Here is a 14,657-nt window from a genome sequence, read left to right on the forward strand (position 1 = left end):
AGAGAAGATTGTTACCATGGTGGGAATGGCGTCGGAGTTTCCCAAGCAGCCGTCCAGACCTGTGGGTAAGGAGTTGCTGGTAACTTCGCACGCTATTCTGAATAGGGCCCAGCAGGTGTTGGTGTCTCGCCAGTGTAGCCTGGTGGATTACGGAGTGTAAGGTGACTTCTCCGCTGTACACCGCAGGAAGGATGAGCAGTATGGCGGTTGGACCAGTGACCATGGCGAGGAATGCCGTGGGTTTTTGTGGGACCCGTCACAGTCTGGTGTATAAGGTGTCTGCGCTCACTTGTGCTGAGGAGGATGAGAAGATGGCGTTGGACCTCGTCGTAACCATTCGGTGGGATCATGGCGTCGGAGTTTCAGCCGTCCAGCCTGGTCTGGTAAAGGTGTGGGGGACTGCGCCGCTATTTGAATCAGGCCACAGCATGGTGTGGTGTCTACGCCAGTGTAGCCTGGCTGGAATACGGGTGTGTGTGATTCTCCGCTTACACCCAAGGAGGATTGAAGCAGAGGGCGTTGTGACCAAGTGTATCGCTCATGGCGGGAATGCTGTGGTTGTGGGACCCGTCCAGTGTGGTGGATATCGGTGCTCTTCGCCACTATGTTACAGTGTGTGGAGGAGGATGTAAGCAAGCGTTGGAACGCGTGTATCCATGGTGGGTATGGCTGCTCGGAGTTTCACCCGTTCCAGCCTTGTGGCATGCAGGTGTGGGTGGACTCCGCCGCTTATTTGAATCAGGACCAGCTGTGTAGAGAGTAGTATACCCTCCACGGGACACCAGTTTCTTTATACAGCCTGTCATGGTCATAGGAACAACAGAATACTCAGTGTATCAGAGCCATTAGGAGATTTCCGCTTACACCAGCGAGTGATGAGCACGAATGGCGTTGACCAGTGTACCAATGGCGGGAATGTGTGGTCTGAGGACTCCGTCCAGTCTGGTGGAGTACGGTGTCTTCGCCATGTCGGCTGAGCGGAGGATGATCGAAATGGCGTTTGGTACACCTGTGTATCCATGGTGTATGGCGCTCCGGACTGTTCACCCCGCTCAGCCTGGTGGATAAAGGATGTGTTTCGGGACTCGCCGCTATTTGAATATGGGCCCAGAGGCTGTTGCGTTGTCTCGCTAAGTGTAGCCTTGGATGGATACGGTGTAGTGATTCTCCGCTTACAGCCAGGAGGATGAGCAGATGGCGATTGGACAGTTGTCACCCACGATAGCTTCTCGAAGCATAATAGGCACTACTGCAGACACTAAGCTGTGGTTGTGGGACCGTCCAGTCTGGGTGGAATACGGCTTGTCTCGGCCACTGTGCTGAGCGAGGATACAGAATGGCGTTGACCAGCTGTACATGTGGAGATTGGCTTCCCGAAGATCTTATTTACCGTCCTCACTCGTGGCTCGGTACGGGTGCACGGCGGCTCGCGCCTATCTGAACTAGGGCCCAGCATGGCTAGTGTTGTCTCCCAGTGTGAGCTGGATGGATACGTTGGTAGGCGATTCTCGCTTATACCGCAGACTCGATTAAGTCAGATGGCCGTTCTGATCCAGATCGTACATGGCGAGACATTCCTGTGGTCTGTGGACCTCCATCCAGTTCTGGTGGCTAAGGTTGTCTCGCCAGCTGTGCTGACTGAGGAATGAGAGATGCTGGACCGTACCATTGTGTGGATGGCCGTCGCGAGTTTCTCACCCGTCACCTTGTGGGTAACGTGTGGGGGACTCGCCGCTTAATTTGATAGTCGAAGCAGCCAGGTGTTGGTTCTCGCCAGTGTAGCCTGGTGGATACGGTGCTCAGGTGATTCTCCACATACAACCAGTGAGGATGACAGAGGCGTTGGATCGCAGTGTATCCTGTGCGAGGAGCTTGGTTTGTCGGGGACGCGACCTCCAGTGTGGTGGATAGGTGTCTCGCCATCGGTGCTGAGGAGGATGATCAGATGCGTAGACCATTGGTCCGATGGTGGGTTGGCGTCGGAGCTTTCCACTCCGTCCACCTTGTGATATGCTGTTGGGGGACTGACGCCGCATTGCAATTAGGCGCGCCAGCTCTGGTTTGGTGCTCGTCCAGTGTAAGCCTGTGGATCACCGGTGTTCAGGTGATTCTCCGACTTACACAGGAGGACTGAGCCAATCCGTTCGGACTAGTGGTACATTGCGGAATGCTGTGTGGTTGTAGGACCCGTCCAGTCTGGTGAATACGGTGTGCCTTCTGCACCACTCAGTGCTGAGGAGCGATGAAGCAGATGGCGTTGAACCTGTACCATGTGGTATTGCGTCGGAGTTTCACCCGTCGAGCGGTGGAGCGTGTGTGGGGGGACTTCGCCGCTATTTGAATAGGGCCCAGCCAGGTGCTTGGTGTCTCGCCAGTGCTAGCTGGCTGAGATCCGCGTGTAGGTCATTTCTCCGCCTACCAGCGAGATGAGCATGATTTGCGTCATGGACAGTGTATCCATGGCCGGGAAAATGCTGTGGTTCGTGGATCCGGCCAGCTCTGGTGGATACGATGTCTCGCCACTTGTGCTGAAGAGGATGAGCAGATGCAGTTTTTGGAACCAGCTGTACCAGCTGGAATGGCTCGGAGTTTCACCGCCGTTCCAGCCTGGTGGGCTAAGGTGGTGGGGGACTGCTCCGCTATTTTGAATAGCGGCCTCAGCAGGTTGATTTCGGTTTCGCCTGTGTAGCCTGGTGGATTACGGTGTAGGTGATTCTCCGCTTACACCAGGCGGATTGAGCAGCGATGGCGTTTTGGACCAGTGTATCCAAATGCCGGACTATGCTGTGGTTGTAGGACCCGTCCAGTCTGCTGGATACGTGTCTCGCCACTGTGCTGAGGAGAATGATGCAGTGACGGGAACCAGTAGTACCATGTTCGGCTATGGCGTCGGAGTTTCTCACCGTCCCGCCTTAGTAAGTTGGGGACTCGCCCTATTTGAATAAGGCCCTCAGCAAGGTGCGTTGTCGTTCTCGCCAGAGTGTACTGCCTGGTGAACCGGTGTAGGATGATTCTCTCGCTTACACCAGGAGTGATGATGCAGAGGCGTTGGACCAGTGTACCATGGCGGGAAATCTGTGGTTGTGGGACCCTGTCCAGTCTGGTCGATACGCGTGTCTCGCCACTGTGCTAAGGATGAGCATGATGCTTGGATCGCTGTGTACCATGGTGGGAATGGCGTCGTATTGTTCCACCCGTCCAGCCTGTGGATAAGGTGTGGGGCGATCTCCGCCGCCTATTTGAATAGGCCAGCAGATATTTGTTGTGTGATCTCCCCTGTGTGAGCCTGGTTGATACCGGTGTAGGTGATTTCTCTCGCTTAAGCACAGGACGTGGAGCGAATGGCGTTGGACCACGTGTGGCCATTGGGTTGGATATTGCTGGGTCGTTGTTTTGGACCCTGTCCGAGTCTGGGTGTACGGTGTCTCGCCACTCTTGCTGAGGATTTTTCGATAGCAGGTCTGGATCGCGTGTACCATGTGGGACAATGGAGTCGAGTTTCACCTTCCATCTGGTGGGTAAGGGTGTGGGGACTCGCCGCTATTTGAAATAAGGGCCCACGCAGGTTTGTGTCTCGCCAGTGTAGCCTGCTTGATACGGTGGTAGGTATTCTCGCTTACACCAGGAGGATGAGCCGCCAGGGCGTTGGACCATTGTACCATGTGTCGGTAATGCTGTGTTGTGGGACCCGTCCAGTCTGGTGATACGTGGTCTCGCACGTGTTGCTAGGGGATGACACATGGCTTCAGACCCAGTGTCACCCTGGTGGGGCATGGCGTCGGAGTTTCTACCCGTCCAGCTGGTGGATAATTGTGTGGGGACCGCCGCTTATTTGAACTAGGGCCCAGCAGGTGTCGGTGTCCTCGCCTGTGTAGCCTGGTGGATAGGCGTATGGTCGATCTCCGCTTAACAACCGGGATGATGAGGGGCGTTGGACCGTGTCACCAATGCGGGAATGCTTGTGGTTGTGGGACCTCAGTCTGTGGATACGAGTGTCTGCGCAATTCGTGCCTGATGAATGAGCCAGATCTCCGCTTTGGACCCGGTACCAATGGTGGTCTATCCGGCGTCGATGTGGTATGGCGGGGTCGGACTTTCACCCGTCCCAGCCTGGTGGATAAGGTGTGGGGGATCGCCGCCTTTATTTTAGTCCCCGCCAGCAGTGATTGTGTGTCTCGCCAGTAGTGGTAGACTTGGTGGACCACGGGTTAGGTGATTTCCCGCTTTACACCAGGAGCAGATCATGCAAGATGGCGTTGGACCAGTGTACCAACTGGCGGAATGCCGTGGTGTTCGTGGGACCAGCCCTCCACGTCTGTCATGGATACGGTGTCTCGACACTCGTGGGCTGAGGCCAGGATGAGAGCCCCAGATGGCGTTGGACCCGTTATCACTCGTGACCGCGCTGGTGGGTATGGCGTCGGAGTTTCACCCGTCCAGCCTGGTGGGTAAGGTGTGGGGGACTCGCCGCTATTTGAATAGGGCCAGCAGGTGTTGGTGTCTCGCCATGTTAGCCTGTGGATACGGTGTAGTTGATTCTCCGCTTACACCAGGAGCATGAGCAGATGGCGTTTGGACCACCTGTAACCATGGCGGGAATGCTGTGGTTGTGGACCCGTTCCCAGTCCGTTGGTGGATACAGTGTCTCGCCCACTGTGGCTGAGGAGGATGACCAGATGGCGTTGGACCAGGTACCATGGTGGTATGGCGCGGCGGAGTTTTCACCCCCAGCCTGTTGTGGTAAGATTGTGGGGGACTACCCCGCTATTTGAATAGGGCCCAGCAGAGTGTTCGGTTCTCCGCTGTTAGCCTGGTGATACAGGTGCATAGGTGATTCTCCGCTTACACAGGAGATGAGCAGATGGGTTGGACCAGTGTACCATGGCGCGGAATGCTGTGGTTGTGGGACCGTCCAGTCTGGTGGATACACGGTGTCTCGCCCCTGTGCTGAGAAAGGATGAGCAGATGGCGTTGACCAGCTTTGTACCATGGTGCGGTATAGAGCGTCGAGTTTACGCCACCGTTCAGCCTGGTGGATAGAGGTGTGGGGGACTCGCCGTATTTGATAAGGGCCCAGTGTTGGTGTCTCCAGTGTAGCCTGGTGGATAGAATTACGGTTAGGACTGATTTCTCGCCCGCCTTAACACCAGAGGATGACAGATTCGTTGGCAAGTGCTCCATGCGGAAATGCATGTTGTTGTGACCTCCACTCTCGGGGATACGGTGTCTGCCAGCTGTGCTAGAGGATGACCAGGCGTTGCGACCAGTTACATGTGGAAATCGTCGAGTTCCAACCCCCGTCAGCCTGTGATAGGTGGGGACTCCCGCTTTTGGAATAGGCCCGCGTGTTGTGTCTCGCCAGTGTATCCTGTTGGATAGGTGTAGGTGATTCTCCGCTTACCACAGGAGGATGACAGCAGATGGCGTATGGACCAGTGTATACCATGGCGGGAATGCTGTGTTGTTGCTGGGACCACGTTCCAGTCTGCGTGATACGGTTCCTCGCACTGTCTGCTGAGGAGGATGAGCAAGGCGTTTGCGACCGTGTACCATGGTGGTGCGTCGATCCACGGAGTCCAGCTGTGGGGTAAGGTGTGGGGACTCGCCGCTACTTATTAATGCCAGCTAGTGTTTGGTGTCTCGCCACGTGGTACCTGTGGATACGGTAGTTACGGTGATTCTCCGCTTACACCAGTCGAGATAGCCGGATGGCGTGACCCCAGCGGTAACCATGGCGAGAATGCGTGGTTGTGGACCCGCTCCTCTGTGAGATTAGCGCTGTCTCGCCCTGTGCTGAGAGATGAGCCAGATGGCGTTGGACCCGATGCGTTACCATGTGGATGCGTCGGGTTTCACCCAGTCCAGCCGAGTGGGTAAGCTGTGGCGGGACTCCCGTCTATTTGGGGGACTCCCGCATTTCAGGGCCCCAGCAGACGGTTGTGTCCTTGCAGTCGCCAGTACGGTGGATCACGGTGTAAAGTAGTGATCCTGGTGTAAAGGATCTCCGCTTACACCACGAGCATGAGCAGGAGGGCGTGCGCAGAATGGACCACAGATCGTGGACCAGGACCATGGCGCCCGGAATGCTGTGTTCCTGTGGGACCCGCTATCTGTGGTGATACAGAGATGTGTCTCGCAACTGTGCTGAGAGGATGAGCAGTCGATGGCGTTGCACCAGTGTATCCATGGGGGATCGTGCGTCGGAGTTTCCACCTCCAGCCTGTGGGTAAGGTGTGTGGGGACCTCGCCCTATTATGAATAGGCCCAGTGTATGTCGTCGTGCCAGTGGTAAGCCTGGTGGATACGTGGTAGGTTTTCGCTTATACCAGGAGGTGAGAGATGGTTTGGACCAGTTACCATGGCGGAATATGTGGTTGTGGGACCTCATCTGGTAATTAGTGTCTCGCGCACTCCGTGCTGAGGGGATAGCAGATGGCGTTGGACCAGTTTACCATGGTGGAATCGGCGTCGGGTCTTCTACCCGTCCACCCTGTTGGTGTAAGTGGTGTGGGGGACTCTGCCGCATATTTCTGAATAGGCCTATCGTTGTTCGTTCTCGCCTGTGTGCTGTGGATACGGTGTAGGTTTCCCTCCGCTTACACCACAGGGGATGAGCAGATGGCTGTTGGACAGGTATCATGCGATGCCTGTGGTTGTGGGACCGTCAGTCTGGTCGATACGGTGTCTCGCCACTGTGCGAGGAGGATGAGCAGCATGGCGTTCTTGGACAGTTTACTTGTGGGATGGCGTCGGAGTTTCACCCGTCCGCTGGTGGTGAAGGTGTGGTGACCTCCTCCTTTTGAATAGGCCCACAGGTGTTGGTCTCGCGCCTTGTGTACTGGTGATAACGGTGTTAGGTGAGTTCTCCGCTTACACGAGGATAGCAAGGCGTTGGACCAGTGTAGCATGGCGGAATGTTGTTGTGGGACCCGCAGTCTGGTGGATATGGCTGTTCCCACTGTGCTGGAAGGGATGACATATGGTTCACTTGGACCAGTGTACATGGTGGTAAGCGTCCGGAGTTTCAGCCCGTCAGCCTGTGGATAAGGTCGTGGGGACTCGCCCTATTTGGATAGGGCCCAGCAGTGTTGGTTCCTCGCCAGTGTCCTGTGGATACGTGGTAGGTGATCTCCGCTTCACAGGATGATGACAGATGCGTTGGACAGTACATGCGGGAATGCTGTGTTTGACCCGTCCATCTCGTGGACTACGGTGTCCTCGCCACTGTGCTGAGGAGAGAGAGCAGATGGCGTTGACCAGTGTCCCAGTGGGTATGCGTCGGTTTCACCTCCAGCCTGTGGTAAGGTGTGGGACTCGCCCAATTGAATAGGCTCTAGAGTTGTGGTCCGCCAGGTAGCCTGGTGACGGTTAGTATTCTCCCTACACCAGGGAGACAGAGGGCGTTGGACAGTGTACATGGGGAATGCTGAGGGTTGTGGGACCCGTCCTGTCTGTGGATAGTGTCTCGCCACTGTGCTGAGAAGATCGAGCAATGGCGTTGGAACAGTGTACCATGGGGAATGGCGTCGGATTCACCCTCCACGTGGTGATAGTGTGACCGCGCTATTTCGAATAGGGCACAGTTGTGTCTTCGCCTGCGTACCTGTCGATCGTGTAGGTGATTCTCCCTAACCATGAGAGCGCATATGCGTTGGACCGTGTACCATCGGAATGCTGTGGTCTGGTGCGACCCCGTCCCATCTGGTGGATACGGTGTCTCGCCACTGTGCTAGGAGGATGAGCCATGCGTGATCCACTGTACCATGGCGGTACGTGGAATTTACCCCGTCACTGGGGTAAGTGGGGGGATCGCCGTATTTGATAGGGCCCAAGTGTTGGTTCGCCCAGTTAAGCCTGCGTGATAGGTGTACTGATCTCGCCTTTACCCAGAGATGAGCAGAATGCGTTGACCAGTGTAACCAGGCGGGAATGCTGTGTTGCGCCGTCCATGGCTGGAATCGGTGTCTCCACTGTGCTGCGGAAGAGCAATGCGTTGGCCATGTACCATGTGGTATGGCTCCGAGTTTCACCGCGCCTGGTGATAACGGTGTGGGGACCGCTATTTATGGGCCCACAGTGTTTGGTGTCTCCAATGACCTGTGGATCGTTAGGATTCTCCGCTTACACCGAGATGAGCAGATGGCTTGGGACAGTTACCAAGATGCGGGAATTGTGGTGTTGGACCGTCCAGTCTTGGAATACGGGTCTCGCCACGTGCTGAGGAGGATGACAGAATGGCGTTGACCGTGGACCATGGGGTGAATGGCGTCGTTTCACCCGTCCCTGTGGATAAGGGTGGGGGACTCGCCTATTTGAATAGGCCCACGGTGGTTGGTCGTCTCGCCTTTAGCTTGTGGATACGGTGTAAGTTCTCCCTTACACAGGGGATGAGCAGAGGTTGATCCAGTACCATGGCGGAATCATGTGTTGTGGACCGTCCAGTCTGGTGGAACGGTTCCTCGCCACTTGCTTAGGGAGATCAATGGCGTTGACCATGTACCTGGGGAATCGTCCGAGTTTCCGTCCGCATACGTGGTAAGACTGTGGGCGACTCGCGTTATTTAATAGGGCCAAAGGTGTTGTGTCTCGCCATGTAGCCGTGGAAATCGGTGTATGTGATTCCTCCGCTTAGACCAGGAGGATGACAAAGCGTTGGCCAGTGCTACATGCGGGAAATCCGTTTGTGCCCGTCCAGTCTGTGATACGGTGTCTCGCAAGTCGGGAGTTTGACCGATGCGTTGACCCGGTGTACCATGGTGGGAATGGCGTCGGAGGTTCAACCGTCCCGGTGGGTAAGTGGTGGGGACTCGCCGTCTATTTAAATAGGGCCTAGCCGTTTGGTGTCACTCGCCGTTAACTTGGATCGGTGTAGGTGATTCTTCGCTTCACAAGGATAAGCAGAGGGCTGGACAGTGTACATCGGAATGCTGGTTGTGGGACCCTCCAGTCCTGTGTACGGTGTCTCGCCACTCGTGCTGAGCAGATGACAGAGACGTTGGACAGTTACCATGGTGGTATGCGTCGGGTTTCATCCCTCCAGCCTGGGGATAAGTGTGGGGGACTCCCGCTATTTGAATAGGGCCCACAGTGTTGGTTCTCAGTTAGCCTGATAACGTAGTGATTCTTCCGCTTCACCAGGAGATGAGCGGAGAGGGGTTGGACAGTGTACCATGGCGGGAAATGCTTTTGGACGTCCTCTGTGGATAGTTTCCAGCATTGCTGAGGAGAAGAGCACCAGTGTACTTGCGGGATGCGTGGGACCCGTCCAGCCTGGTGGCAGGTGTGGGGGGATTTTGAATGACGCGGCTCACAGACGTGTTGGTGTCTCCCGTGTAGCCTGGTGGTAGGTGCCAATGCTTTTGGAACCAAGTGTCATGTGTGGTAGGCGTCAGTTAACCCTCCATGTGGACTAAGGTGTGGACTCGCCGCTATTTGAATAGGGCCCAGCATGTTGGTGTCTCGCCAGTGAAAGGGGGCATAATTGTTGGGGATTCGCATCCGTAAATGTTGAAGCGTAGTGCGGTTCTGTATGATATTCGATTGGGCGAATGCGGATATAGCGAGCATGAACAATTGGGAAAAGGTTCATGACGGGAGTGTTTTGATCGGTGTTTGCCTTCAAAAATGTTTTTCGATTGGTTTCCCGAGGAAGTTGGCACAGGGTAGAAGTTCTGACCATCGTTACTGTAGTACAGTTCATAGCGGGTCACCCAGTAGGGACTGTCTGCACTTCCCTGTGTGGCGATTCCTCCAATCGCGTAAGACGTTAAAAAGTCCACTTCGATCCATTGTTTGTCATTAGATACGCTGGAATGAAAACATAAAGATACTGAAAGATTTCATTTCGTCAGAGAGACGATAAGTGATTTTTGTTGTTTATGTTTTTGCATGATATAATCATGTAGTGTCTCAAACTGCATGAAAGTCCTGCAAGATGAGACAGAAAATAAAAGGACTAGTTAGAAGAGGCTGTTATTTAGAGAATTATTTATCACTTGAACGTACGAATTTCGACAGTGTTATGGGATTACCTTGGTCTCCATCCACTGGCATAAGGCCCGTCCTTCTGGGTAAATATTCGAGCTCTGTCAGGCATGTGGAACATATCCAGATAGCTGGAAGACCTCAACTGACTGTTGGAAATAACCAACGGGTTGCTGAGACCCATTGGAACGTCGCAAACTGTAATAAATACGAGTGCAAAATTAAAAATAAAATAATAAAAAATTATGATAACAAGTTTAGGAACATTGAGCTATTCACACTTATTTGAAAATCAATTTCTTTATTGTGTAGATTTTTGTATTGCCCTGAAGACCAGCTATGTGGTATCCTAGTAAAGAATGTGTACTGTTACCCTGGAGAGAACAGGTGTTGATACGCCAGGCTGAAGCTGAGGGTGTTGCTGTGGGTCCTGTGGCTGTAGGGCCAAACGTGGTGGGAACTGGGATGTCAGGTCGGCAGCCCAAAAGATCGAAACGCAGACCATAACCCAGAGGCGACGAGGAGATCGTTACAGACGCACATAACGGAACGTCACGGTTGAAGAGTTGCGTACCGGGTGTTACGATCAGTGTTGCCTGTGAAGATGTACGGTGAGTCGCCCAGCTGGGACGTGTACTGCGTGAATGTTGCCGTCGATGCCGAGATGTATAGGACGTCGTCCAGCGGTCTGTGTCCGGCTGCCTGGTCACCACGCCGGAGATCAGTTTCAGGGAGCGCAAGTCGACTTGGATCCACGGGGTATTCTCGACTCTGTCACAGATAATAAGAGTGACTATGCAGTCTTCTTACGTATTCAATATAAATGCACGTTCTTAACGACATAGTGCGTAACGATATATCGCCAAGCAAAAACAAAAGGTCATCAGGTCTTGTAAGTCAAAAAACGTGTAAACCCTTCAGAAGATGAGGAACGACTTGAAACACGGATTTACAGCTTTTGCAATAAAACAGGCCAAAAAATATTCCTTACTTTGGAATCCACGATCCTCCTGTCTCGGAGCTGACTGTATTGTATAGGCGGCCGTTGTCAGGCCCGTGCATGGTGTCTAGATAGGATGAGGACGTCAACTGTCCGGGTGTCACGATGTAGGTACTCTCCAGCCCCATGGGAACCAGACACACTAGAGAAACGAACAGTTAATGGGGTTATTGCATTCCATTTAGCTTTGATCTATGATAAGTTTAGTACAGTTATGTTGACTCCGTAAGATCCTCTCTCACTATAAATGCATACTGCTTAAGTTGGAGAACACATCTTAAATCCAATTTGATCAAAGATATCCTCGCTGTGATCTCACCTGAAGGTGTTGTGAAACTAGGATATTCTGTGGTTGTTGTTAAGGACGGTGTCTGACCAGAAACGGTTGCAGGTGTTGCAGTTGGTGTTTGTCCTGGTACTGGAGACGGGCTCACGCGATAGTCTGGTAACGATGGGTTGCAGCCAAGCACGTTAAACCTGGAAATGGAAAACAAAGATGTGAGCAGCGGCATTTCGCTTTCAATAATAAGCTTAGCCTTTAGTAAATATTTAACACTTGCAGTTCTCCCATTTCCTAAACAATTGCAGACAACTTTTTTTAAGGGCCAAACACGTGGAAGCCGGTTTTGTCCCATTTGATAAAACATATCATACTTTGCTCCTGCATTGGCAGTTAGCAGAAAAGAAGTGTCATCTGTCTGAATGAAAACAGACAACAGGTGTAAGCGTTATCTGCCTTGTAAATTGTGAGAAATCTGTCACTACTAAAGAAGTTAACTTTATTGCCCCTGCTTTTTTTTAGAATTTTTTGTTTCCTCAAACATGTGACCTAAACCAACGTCTGTGTCTCCTGATGGGTACCTGAGATTCAGGTTCTCTGTGGCATCGACAGGAACGATGCGGATGTACTGGGCGACGATGTTGCGGTTGAAGAGCTGCGCGGACGGTTGGTTGCCGTAGTCAGTGGCACGGAAGATGTAAGGAGGCGTGGAAGGACTGTCTGTGTAGTCCGTGAAGGTAACGCCGTCAATGCTGTGCTGCACGTGGAACTGTCCTGTTGGTCTGCCTTGCACCAGCACACCTGACACCTGCTTCAGCTCCAGGAAGTTCACCTGAATCCAGGGATGTCGGTCGGTGACCCTACATAAAAAATTTTTTCCTAAGATCATCTGGCATTACTATACTCTTTATGAAAGCTTTAAAGCCAAGTTCCATCGCATAAAGCGCTCATTAACAGAGAGTGCTCCAGATCTGAGGGTATAAATGAAACCAGAAATAAATGTTAGCATATGCTCGAGGTTCTAACATTAATATAAATAAAATATCGTCAAGAAGAAAACAATTATAAAGCGTGCGTCAGAAAATGCTCACTGAAAGAATTTCAGAATGACCTCAAACCGCTTGCAGTCGCTTGAACTTTTAATCTTAAAAGTTAATCATGAAATGTTTTTGCAAGAGACGATGATGACAGTGTTTCACATACGCTGGGATCCAAGAGGGGGCGCCACTGCTGTAGTCTTGAGTAAGTCTCCCCATGCTGGCTTTGTGTTCCTCGTTCAGATGAGAAGAAGACTGGATTTGCTTGTCTGTTATAATCTGGTAGTTCTCCAGACCCATCTTGGTAAAACAAACTGCAAGAGAAGAAGGTGTACATGAGCATGGAGTCAAGACGTAAGCAAGACCACGATTATTCTGCTTTAGCAATGTCTGGAGGTCGAGTTTGGCGAGTTTAACTTGACATAGAGAAGGGAATCGGACTGCATTGGTTTATCGTACTCAAAAATAATCTTCAATTACCTGGCAAACACACACTCATATATACATACCGTAAATTTCGGTATATTGAGCGCATAAGCCGTACCTCCTACACTTTTTTCCAAATCTCTACATTTTTTTAAGAATAAGCCGCAGATATATCCGACTTGAAAGCTGCATCGTAGGCATTTCATCTCGTTTTTGGCATGATGAGAGTGTGTGCTTCAACACTGATCTGAACGCTTCAGATGTATGCGGCTTTGATTTTAAAATGTAAACAGTTAACATTGTAACAACGGTGACAGTTAACACTTTAACAATGAAACATTAATCGGAATCTTAAAACAAAAAAATCAGAAAAATCTGCATCGCTGTTTAAGCCGCAGGGGGAAAAAGTCTTGGTTTATAGTCCGAAATTGAAGATACATATGAGGAAAAGAAGAAAGCGAAAAGAACACAAGATGAAAGTGTCTTAGACAGACAGACAGACAGACAGACAGACAGACAGACGACAGACAGACAGACAGACAGACAGACAGACAGACAGACAGTGAGCTTTGCCAGCTCACATTTCCACGTGGTCCTGGTTCGATTTTTAATTAAAAAAATATTACATAAATAAGTTTTGTGTAAAGTTGATTTATGCTGTAGCATAAAATAAAAGCACACAATGATAAATACTTTTGAACCCGTTACCATGCTTTAATAATTACGTTTGTACCAGTTACCATGCTCTTAAAAATATCGATCACAGGCTGATACTATTGTACCGTATTTACTGTAAACACATTACTGTATTTATTGTATGTCATGTCTACTTACGGGGTTCTAGTGTGGGTCTGGCTGTAGGCCAAAGCGTCGGAGTGACAGGTGTGGCTGTGGTGATGCTCTGTTGCTCGCATGACAACAAGTTGAAGCGAAGTGCGATGCCAGCAGGCCCCAGGAGACCGGCACTATTCGCCAGAAGCGTGCCGTTATTGGTGCGGTCAGAAAAGCCGTCTTCACCGTATTCCTGTCGGTGCTGCCACTCAGTTCTGTCGGGATATTTTCGGTGCCGGTGTAGGTCTGGAAACTGAAGCCATCGTTGCTGTAACGAAGAAGGAAGCTCGTTGTCCAACGATCCTCTACAGGTGAACCTTGGATCAACAGGCCGGACACAGCCAAGGGACGAAGTAGATCCACTTGTAGCCATTCGCTACCGTCGTTTGTGCTGGTAGACAAAGTTAACAAGAACTGACTGAGTACATAAGTTTCTTATCGTAGATTTCGCTAGAAAAAACAAAAAAAAACAAACGATATTTACACGTTTATCAAAGCATAACAAAAATAAGTGACAACAAGTTCCTCGAACTATTACATACGTAAGCAGTAAAATTCACCGCTTGCATCACATACGCTGTACTAGGTGAAATCGGACGAGTAACAGCGAAAGATGCGTCTGTACTTACGATGGAACCCAGGCACCGCGCTCATTGAACAGTCTACCGGCGAAAGCTGGTGTGCTGAACAGCAAAGAGCTGGAAGACGTCAGTTGGGAGTCAGTGATCGTTTGCGCATTGGTAATGGTCATCGGGATATTACAGATGTAACCTGCCGATACGAAGGAGCACTTCAATTTTTCTATCTCTTTTGCTAATGGATATGATAGAAAATAGTTCTTTTGCCTTCAAACATCTAAAAGAAATAACACATTCCCAAAACATATTTGCAATAGACATAGACACAATTTTCAGCGTACCTGGAGATACAGAAAAAGTGCTGATTGGCAAAGGAGTAGTAAACAACGGAGTTTCACCGGTGTGCCATGGTGGATATGCTGTTGGTGTTTTTCCGCTGACTCCAGGAGGGTAAGGTGAAGGCGTTTCACCAGTGTACCATGGTGGATATGCTGTTGGTGTGTTTCCGCTGACTCCAGGCG

The 14,657-nt window shown here is 51.4% G+C and overlaps 1 protein-coding gene and 1 long non-coding RNA gene across 2 annotated transcripts in view; both read right to left on the reverse strand.

Annotated features, from left to right (window-relative positions):
- Positions 1 to 13,863, reverse strand: part of LOC112564552 (lactadherin-like) — a 27,588-nt gene extending 13,725 nt beyond the window's left edge. The window contains exons 1-2 of the mRNA XM_025239441.1: positions 13,562 to 13,863; positions 12,468 to 12,615 (exon numbers count right to left, since the gene is read on the reverse strand). Coding sequence (XP_025095226.1) covers positions 12,468 to 12,601 — 134 coding nt within the window. The 5' untranslated portion in view covers positions 12,602 to 12,615; positions 13,562 to 13,863. The remainder of the gene's footprint in view (positions 1 to 12,467; positions 12,616 to 13,561) is intronic.
- Positions 13,864 to 13,916: 53 nt separating this feature from the next.
- On the reverse strand, positions 13,917 to 14,646 carry LOC112563777. Its single transcript, XR_003099122.1, has 3 exons — positions 14,478 to 14,646; positions 14,188 to 14,329; positions 13,917 to 13,949 (listed from the first exon to the last, which is right to left on the reverse strand). It is a non-coding gene; the product is annotated as an uncharacterized LOC112563777 (long non-coding RNA).
- Between the last annotated feature and the right edge of the window lie 11 nt (positions 14,647 to 14,657).

This window comes from Pomacea canaliculata, linkage group LG5, assembly GCF_003073045.1.
Source record: "Pomacea canaliculata isolate SZHN2017 linkage group LG5, ASM307304v1, whole genome shotgun sequence".
Classification (NCBI taxonomy): domain Eukaryota; kingdom Metazoa; phylum Mollusca; class Gastropoda; order Architaenioglossa; family Ampullariidae; genus Pomacea; species Pomacea canaliculata.